The sequence below is a fragment of the Microtus pennsylvanicus genome, chromosome 2, assembly GCF_037038515.1.
Source record: "Microtus pennsylvanicus isolate mMicPen1 chromosome 2, mMicPen1.hap1, whole genome shotgun sequence".
Taxonomy (NCBI): domain Eukaryota; kingdom Metazoa; phylum Chordata; class Mammalia; order Rodentia; family Cricetidae; genus Microtus; species Microtus pennsylvanicus.
In genome coordinates, this window is record NC_134580.1 from 81944441 (window position 1) to 81953950 (window position 9510).

The 9510-nt window shown below is 46.4% G+C and overlaps 1 protein-coding gene across 1 annotated transcript; it reads right to left on the reverse strand.

Annotated features, from left to right (window-relative positions):
• Positions 1–934: 934 nt before the first annotated feature.
• LOC142844265 (beta-Ala-His dipeptidase-like) lies at positions 935–8587 on the reverse strand. The gene is made up of 5 exons (XM_075962602.1): positions 8470–8587; positions 6548–6654; positions 4518–4659; positions 2635–2782; positions 935–1004 (listed from the first exon to the last, which is right to left on the reverse strand). The coding sequence occupies exons 1-5, from the start codon at positions 8585–8587 to the stop codon at positions 935–937; spliced, it is 585 nt and encodes a 194-aa protein (XP_075818717.1).
• Positions 8588–9510: the final 923 nt, after the last annotated feature.

Consider the following 9510-nt stretch of genomic DNA (forward strand, 5'->3'; position numbering starts at 1 on the left):
TTTTAAAAATGCAATTTAGCCAAGGGCTTTAAATTGAGACTGTCTTGCTGATGTCAGGGTTGATTAGTTTTCCATCTAACACTGGTGCTTTGAGCAATTCAGATATAATCATTGAGTAAAATTTCAATGGGGTAAGAGAAATGCTATCTGGGTGAATTTTGCTGGTAGAATGGTGTGTGCAGGGAGGGAGACTTTATTGATGGGGTCAGAAGATGGAGGAGGCAGAAGAGCTGAGCAAGTGTCATCAATCATGGCAAAGGGGAAGAAGTTTGGAATTAAAGAAAAACTCATCTTTGCACAAAGATTCCAAATCATATATGGGTATGAATATTGATCGTTTCAGTTTCAGCATGTTCAGGAAACTGGAGGAAAAGAAAAGAAAGGGGAGACAGGAAGTTAATACAGTGGCATGCCCCGGTAATTCTCCTAAAAATGAATCCACAGAGGAATCACTGTAGCTAGTAGCGGAAACTACTACTTTCCTTATTAAGGGAACAGAGGCAAATGTGATTCAAGCCCTGAGGTCTTGGGTAGAAGATTGGGCACCACAGTTGTGCAGGGCCTGCCGAGCAAACTGGAAGACTGAGCCAAGAGAACTGCAAGCAAGAATCTAATTGGCTGAAGAGGTGTCCCACTTGTCCTCCAAGGTGGTGCTGAGTCCAGTCCCAGCCTGTCACACTGGATTTGGGGGGAGAGAAGGTCCAAGTTGCCCTGACTTTGGGAAGGTAAGTGAGAGAGGGAAGGTTAAATCATATCAATGTCTGTACCTTTCCAATGTTTTATTACTGGTCCCAATGTCCCAAGACATTTTAAATGGGAAGGAACAAATACTGTACTGGATTCACATTTTCTGAATTTTTCCAACTCCAGCTTTGCCCAGGGTCTGAGTGGGAAGATCTGTCAGTGGGCCAGTGACACCGGAAGGTGCCTGTTGTCATGAGTGCTGCTTTGACAGCTCCAGGAAAAAGGTGGCAAATAATTTGGACCCCTGTATGTAGTTCCACCTAATAAAAACAAAAGCAAGAAAACACATTCCCACTCAATGAAGAAGGAAAAGCATCCAACCATGTCCACAGGAGAATTGTATGTATTATAAATCCAGTCAATCTAAAGTATTTAGATTGTTTCTATATTTAGCATGCTTTGGAGATCCTAGAATCAAAGTCATGTGATAAATCCAAAAGCAGAATTATTAAGAAAATATGATTACCAGGTGTGGTTTTACACACCTATCATCCCAGCATTTGGAAAGCAGAGGCAAGAGGATTGCTGAACCTCTATGAGACTGGTCTACATACAGCTTTCCAGGCTAGCCAGGGTGCAGAACAAGAAAGACTCTGTCTTAGGACAGCAAGCAGAAGAAAAGGAGGAGGAAGTGGAGGAGGAGGGGAGAGGAGGAGGAAGGAAATGAGGCAAATAATTTTGGACTCAACCACAAAAATGTCCATTAATTATCTTTATCTCCCTCCTTGGCCTCTTTGGGTGCTAGGATTCCTGAGAACACTGTCTTTCCTGAGAACATGGCTTTCTTTGGTTTCTCAGAGTTTCTTTGGCCTCTTATTTTCGACATGACAGGGATTGAAAAAAAAATCAAAGATTTTTTTTTCTCACTCATTGGATGTTTCTATAATCTGTCAATATGTTCATATCAGACACTCCTAAATAGCCTTTGTTAGACACCAAATGTCACAGCCTCCAAAACCATACGTTGAAGGCTTAACCCACTATGAGCCAACCCTGGAGGGACCTTCCAGGTGACTAAAGTTATACAATATCAGACGATATGTCCTAATCCCACGGTGCTGTGAGTTTATAGGGAAGTCACAGCAGAGCCCCTGGCTTGCCTGCAGGCAGGACCAATCTCTTCCTCCCCCTCACTACTTCTTTCTCCTCATTTGCTCCAGTTCTGCCACAGGAGGAAACACAAAGAAAGCAGTAGTCTGAGACCAAGTGTGGTGGTTTGAAAGAAAATGGCCCCCAAAGGAGTGGCTCTAGCAGGAGGTGTGGCTTTGGTGGAGTAGGTGTGGCCTTGTTGGAGGCAGTGTGTCACTGTGAGGGTGGGCTTTGAGGTCTTCTATGTTCAAGCTACACCCAGTGACACAGTTCACTTTCCATTGCCTGCAGATTAAGATACAGATCTCAGCTCCTCCTCCAACACATGTCTGCCTACACACTTTCATGTTCCATCCATGATGATAATGGACTAAACCTCGGAAACTGTAAGACAGACCCAATTTTTTGTTTGTTTGTTTGTTTTTCAATACCAGGCTTCTCTGTAGCTTTGGAGCCTGTCCTGGAACTAGCTCTTACAGATCAGGCTGACCTCGAACTCACAGAGATCTGCTTGCCTCTGCCTCCCGAGTGCTGGGATTAAAGGTGTACGCCACCACCGCCTGGCTAAGACAGCCCCAATTAAATGTTTTTCTTTATAAAAGTTGCGATGCTCATGGTGTCTCTTCACAGTAATAGAAGCCCCAACTAAGTCACCAGGGTTCACCTAATGTTCCCAACCTAGGGAACTGTGGGGAGATAAGCATCAAGTCTTTAAGATACCAGGTCTGTTATTGTCCATGCTCACACAAGACTAGTGGACAAACCCACGTGGAACTCCCCACCTTCACAGGGTCAGCTCACCTGTTGATCTTCTCGTTCTGGGAGTGCTCCCCATCATCCACAGCCCCCAGTGGAAGCATCATTACACTCTTTTGTGTAATAGTCTGGAAGAGTTTAGCAATCGGAATGGTTGACCCATCCTGGATCATATCAGGATCTACTCCAAACACTGAAATACAGAAAAAAGAAGCAGTAGAATAAATCATAAGAAGACTATCTATCACTAATCTCAAGTGTTGTAATGTGTGCTTTTCTTTCTGTCTTGGGATCTTGTCATGTAGTCCAAGCTGGCATAAAATTCCTGATCTAGTTCAGATTTCTGTCAAACTCAAACCCACCCCTGCCTCCCAGGCGATGGACTTAAAATTTGTGTGATCATACTTGGCTTAAATTTTTAACTTTGAACCAATGTGAAAATTTTAGAATTTAGGGTAAATGTAAAGATAACATGCATGGCATTCCTATAAGCACTAACTCCACTCTTGTCCATGTAAACATCTTATGTGATTATTGCATAATAGTCAAGAATCAGAAATTAACAGTGATGTATATGTGTATGTATGTGTGTGTATGTATGCATGTGTATGGATGGATAGATAGATAGATAGATAGAATGGTTTTTTTTTCCAATACAGGGTTTCTTTGTGTAGCTTTGGCTGTCCTGGAACTAGCTCTGAAGACCAGACTGGACTTGCACTCACAGGTATCCTCCTGCCTCTGCCTCTCAAGTGCTGGGATTAAAGGCACACACTACCACTGCTTGGCTTAACAGTAGTACATTTTAGCTACTAATGTTATAAGACTTTTCTTGGGAAGAGGGGAAAAGAACATTTACTCTCTCCAATCAAGGCACCAAAACACCAAAGAAAAACAATCTCCCCCCCCCCCCGCCCCCAAATCTAGCTTGGCGTCCAAATGAGTTCAGTTGGTGTTAGTTGCAAGAGCACGGACAACTTGCAGGCAGCTACACCACCAAAAAAAAATCTCTCCTCGCCTCAGCAATTGTTAACTATTATATTTAACCTTGGAGGAGCATGGCCTCTTACATCCACTGTGAGGATGTCCTGTGGCCTGCCTTCTGCTGCAGTTCCTCCTTTCACTGGCATTAGACGAGCTGAACGTTCTTATCTTACATCCCCTACTCTGATGGGCTAAACCCTCTGAAACTATGAGACAAAGCAAATCCATTCCTTCTCAAGTTGTTTTTTCCAGGTGCTCTTCATGGTGATAAAAATAATAATAACTGACATAGTTCTCTTTCACAAATCTCTTCATCTCTGTAAGCCTTCATTTCCTCTGTAAACTGGGGAAGGCTGCTGTGCTGATGACAGGAAGTACCAGGTAACAAGCGTCCTGCGCACCCAAAGCTGTGTCAGCCTGACTGGATCTGGAATCAACTAAAAGGGACGCCATGGGGCATTACTCCTTTGAAGTGTCAGGTCAAGTGTTGGCAGCCTGGCTTGGATGAAGGAGACAGAAACAGGAAGCTGTTTTCTTTTCTTTTCTCTTTTTCCTTTTTGCCTGCTTGACTTCCTTCCTGCTGGCAAGTTCATCAATGCTGTTATTTTGGTTTTCCTTTGCTGATATCAGAACCCAGCCCCTTTGGACCTCCAATGCGGACTGAAGACCAGTGATCCTCATTCCAAGCCTTTAGCACCAGGTTAATACCCAGCCTCAGGAATTGAACAGCTACTGGATTCTTGACCTCTCCAACGTGAGGCAACTGTTGTTGGGATGCCTGGACGGTGTCATGAAAGGAAGCCAAATAAGCCCCCTTTGAATCTAGACTCATTCTACCGCTTCTGCTGCTTTAGAGAACTGCAGACAGCACACCTTGGGCAAAAAAGACAAAGGTGTCTTGGTCCTGCTACACACAGGTGAATCAAAATATCTGTAAGGCCCACCTGTTTTGATGGCTCTTTTGGCTGCAAGGTACTGAGGGTCACTGATGTTGGCCGTCCATGGGTGGAGTCCCAGGACTATAGAAACAGTCATCTTGTTGGAACTGTTTCTTTTGGAGAACACAGCTTCCAGATGCTGTTTCACCTAGAAGGCGACACTGTCAGTAACAAGTAAGATGCTGGACTTTGCTCACACAGTGTGTATGTTCTTCCACCCAGAAAACAGAAGACACCCTGAGCTGACAGGTTGGAGCACTGCGAGCCTTTAGTAACGCCACTGGTGTAGAGCAGTGAACAGGGCTTCTAAGGCAACATAATCCAAATATTGCTTCTCATCTAGTAACACTTTAATGAATATTTTGGGGGGGGGCATTATACATTCTGGAAAATTGTGAAAAGTGGGAGCAATTCCAAGCTAGACAGTGATGGAGACATTTTAAGAACCTGCTTTAATTATTCATAATAGCCAGAACCTGGAGACAACATAGATGCCCCTCAAACAAAGAATGGATAAAGAAAATGCAGATCATTTACATAATGGAGTGCTACTCAGAGGTCAGAAACAATGACACCTTGAAATTTGCATGCGAATGGACAGAATTAGAAAAAAACATCTTGAGTGGGGTAACCCAGACTCAGAAAGACAAGTATAATATGCACTCACTCATGAGTGGCTACCAGACATAAAGCAAAGAATAACCAGCCTACAGTCCAGAGAAGCTAGAATGTCTTCCAGAAACAGATGGAAGCCAGTAAGTACAGAGATCCACAGCGAACCACTGGCTGAGCTCCTGGCAAAGGGAGGGACCAGCAATAATATGAACAAAGGGGTCAAGACCTTGATGGGGAAACCCACAGAATCAATTGACTCCTGACTGACAACTGGGGAGCCTGCAGAGGCCGGAACTAGGCCCCCTGAATACAGGTGATGATGCTGTGGTGGCTGGGGAAGTCTGTGGAGCCTCTAGCGGTGGGACCAGGATCTAACTGTAACGCATGAACTGACTTTGTAGAGCCCATTCCCTATGGAGAGACACCTTGCTCAGCCTATGCACGGGGCAGGGGTGGAGGGACCTTGGTCTTGCCTCAGTGAGGGGACTGGAACAGGACTTCCCAGGAGAGGCCTCAACCTCTCTGAGAAGTAGGTGGAAGGTGGGGGGAGGGGGAAGGGAGAGAGCAGGAGAAGAAGAGGAAAGGAGAACTGGGACTGGCAGATAAAAAATTAATTAATCAATTAAAACAAAAAGAGCCTGCTTTACTAAGGAAATCTTCCCAGGAGGCTCCAGCCTCCAAAACACAGTTTTTTTTTTCCATTTATTTTTCATCCAGCATTTATTAGCACCAAGGTGCTGGAGGTGGTAGCAGCGAATGAGACAAGGACGTGTCTGCCTCTGTGGATGTATATCCCTAAGATAACGCAGTGGTGTTTCCCAAAGGGAGGGAAAGAGCCAGGACGGACAGATGGGAGAGGAACGGAGATGTGTTAGAAGGCAATCAGAGCACAGGACAAGGAAAGAGGAGGACAGACTTAAGAGCTTGGGGAGGGCATTGAGGTATTCCCTAAGAGTCTACTTCCTGTTAAGCCAAGGCCAGGTGGATTAATACTGGGTTGATGTAGATAGATAACTCCCTCCAGAGAGTGCTCTTCTCACAATGGCTGCGTCCTCACACTGGTTTCCCAGATCACGAGATAACAAACGAGGGGGCTCGAGGCTTTGCAGCCCCAGCCAAGTGCAGTCAGTCACCCACTCCATCTGTGTGTGAAGCCAATCTCGTCTTTATAGCTCCCGTCTAATCTTTAAAAATGTCCCATCATTGCCACTCCGCGCAGCTCTTTGTCTGACTTCTGGAGCTGGGGAAGGAGATTTGCGCTGAGTAAGGCTGATGCTGTCTTCCGGACATTTTATCCATGCTTTTGTATTGGAAAAAAAGAAGTGAAACTTGAGGAAGAACCACAGAGTTGTTCTGTTTGCCATGGTGTGTGGGACTCAGAAATGGTACTGCTGGGCCTATGCGACAACAGATATCGTTACCTGTTTCTCTACCACAGACAGATTCATGTGAGGGACAAGGCGGATTGAAAATTTTCCTATGACTCGACCAGGGATGACTGTTTTAGTTCCAGGCTCATCAAAGGCACCTTCAACGCCGTGGATAGAGAGATGGATACCACAATAGGTGCATCAGGAGCTCCTCCTAGGCAATGCAAAGAACACAAGACTGAAGCTCAGTTGAGGGCTGGGGCTGTAACTCGGTTGGCTACAGTGACTGCCCAGTGTGCACAAATCCCTGGTTCAGTCCTCGGTGCCACAGGGTCTGGGCCTGGGGAGAGATGCCTTTGTTCCAGCCTCTGGGAGGTGGAGGCAACAAAATCAGAAATTCAGTGTCATTCTTGGCTCCTTTGTGAGTTGAGACCAGCCTCGGCTAAAAGAAATCCTGTCTCAAAAGCCAAACAAACAAAAAAAGAAACAAGAACCAAAACTGAGCCAGGTGTGGTTGCACGCACCTCTAATCCCAGCACAGAGGCAGGCAGATCTCTGTGAGTTCAAAGCCAGCCCGCCTGGTCTACAGTAAGGAGGACAGGATTAGTGGTATAGATCAACAGTAAATCACTTAGAATGTCCAGAGCCCCAGGGCCATTCCCCAAGCACCTCAGCTAAATTGCTCGGATCTTCAACATCTGTGTACAGGAGACCTACGTATGAAAAATGAAGTAGTATCAAGTCAGCTATGTCTGGACTAATAATACAGGCAGGATGTGAGGTTTCTTGTCTCCTGCTGCCTTCAGCAAGCGGCCCATGCTGCTGCTGCCCATGCAGCTGCCCTGTCCAGAACTTCTTGTCTGAGGGGCTGCTTCAGAAATTGAATCAGGGCCACTGAGATGACTCAGTGGGTACAAGCACTTGTGACAGAAACCTGATAACCTGAGTTAGACCCCCAGAATCCAAGCAAAACAGTTAGATGTGGAACCACACATCTGTAATCCCCAGCACTTCTGTAGGAATACAGGAAGAGAGAGCTCACAGGCTAGCCTGGGGTATGCAGAGTGGCAGAACCAACAAGAAAATCCTGCTTCGCTGGGCGGTGGTGGCACACACCTTTCCCCAATCCCAGCACTCAGGAGGCAGAGGCAGGTGGATCTCTGTGAGTTCGAGGCCAGCCTGGCACTACATGGGCTGGTTCCAGGATAACCAGGACTGTTCCACAGAGAAACCTTGTCTTGAAAAACCAAAAAAAAAAAAAAAAATGTTCTTAGAACAGCCTTCCCACTTCCAACCCTTCCATATCGTAGAAAGTTTCCATAAAAACAGAGGTGGCTATGAGGACAGGTTGGAACTCAAGCCCTGGTGCATCCTGTTTTCTGGATGTCCCTCTATTGGGGCTGGGGCATCTGTGGTGTCCTGAAGCCACTCAGGAGCCAGAGCATCACAACTTCTAGCCTCAAGAACCCCTGAGCTACGGCTCGTGGTTGTAAGTTATTCTGTCTTCAATGCCGTTGTCACCCGGCTATGCGAACAGGGCTGAGACAATGGGAAGAGAAGACGAAATTCCTGATCCAGACCTGAGAGCAGTGGTCACAAGTGACACCACTGTGCCTGTGCCTCCCCCCCCCCCTTGCTAGCCGCCGGCTTTCTCATTGTCGACATCACATCTTCCCTTCTGTGCTCATCACCTGAAGAGAGAGACTGATGGGCTCACCGATCAGCTCTATGTTCTATGGTGATTCCATTTTAGTCACAACCTCCCAAGGACTTTCCTGAACTATTGTAAAATAATAAAGCGTTATTTTCGGAATGAAGATTTGTGTGAGGTTATCTGTCGGCCCAGTTGTTACATACCTGTGTCTGCTCTCTGGAGAGTGGAGGAGGGATGGTTCCCTGAGTCCTAGATTCCTGAAAATCCTCCCTTATCACTGATCAGCCTCACAGGGTTGTGAGCATCCTTCTAGCCTCACCTGCTGGAGCCAAAGCAGACGAGGTGAGGAGAAGAAATCCATCCTGAGACTGAGTTAAAGGAGCAGAATTGCTGGGGTGAAGTCCTGAAGCCTTGTGTATTGTCTGCAGTTCTTCCATTGATCTTCATGCTACCAATCAATTCTTTCCTCTTCATTGACAGCAAATGAGAAAACCCAGCAATGCCACTTCTTAGCAGGAAGGATCCATCTGGAGAGACTTCAATTCGCTTCACTATTCTCTCTTTCAAACCTCTCACTTGATGTACAGGAACTAACTTTCCAGCTCGCCTATCATCGACATAAAAAAACTTGCTGTGCACACTTGTGCCTAAAAGCTCTTCATTAGCACCGAAACAAGCCTTAAAGATTGGAAACTTCCTTGTCGTTCACCCCGTGAGCTCCACAGCCTCAGCAACAGCAGCACCAGGCAGTTCTGCTGCCAAAGCCGGCTCCTCCTCCTCCTTCTCTTCCTCCTCCTTTGCCTCCCCCTCCTCTTCCTCTTCCTCCATCTCCTCTTCCTTCTCCTCTTCCTCCTCCTCTGCCACTGTGGGGAATGCACTAGAGGCCGCCCTCTGCTGCCCAGCCTGTGGTGCCTTTTGGGAGGAACCGTTGGCTTTTGGGGGGGGGGCAGTGGCACAGCTTTCGGGTCTGGCTTGCTTCCCTGGCATCTTAATGAGGGCAATGCCAGCCCAATCCTGCAGAAGGTGTTGTCAAATACTACAAGCTGTGAACGCAGTGAACGGTCCCAGCACGTTGACAGAAGTTGCTCAGTGTTGCCTATATCTACAATAACTTCCCTCCAGATGTGGGAGGACTCCAACCACTCTGATTCATCTTAAATAACCCCCACTCCCTTCTCTTCTGAGAAGTCTCCCTAGAACTTCTATCTGCTTTGTTTCAGCTCTCATTTTCTTCTAAGAATGGTGAGAAACATTCTATTGCTTGTATAGTTGGCTTCAGCATTCTTATCGTCCTTCCTCTCGGTTCCTCTCTCCATCCTAATTATTCCCATCGTCTGCTGCTCTCAGATTTGTATTGCGC

What these genes read in the sequence shown, in the direction of transcription:
- LOC142844265 (XM_075962602.1), bottom strand. Translation starts at nt 8,587, where the DNA reads ATGGAAGAACTGCAGACAATACACAAGGCTTCAGGACTTCACCCCAGC. An exon ending in GTCTGCTTTGGCTCCAGCAG is followed by an intron (nt 6,655 to 8,469) that starts GTGAGGCTAGAA and finishes ACGGCGTTGAAG; the next exon opens with GTGCCTTTGATGAGCCTGGA. An exon ending in TGTCTGTGGTAGAGAAACAG is followed by an intron (nt 4,660 to 6,547) that starts GTAACGATATCT and finishes GTCGCCTTCTAG; the next exon opens with GTGAAACAGCATCTGGAAGC.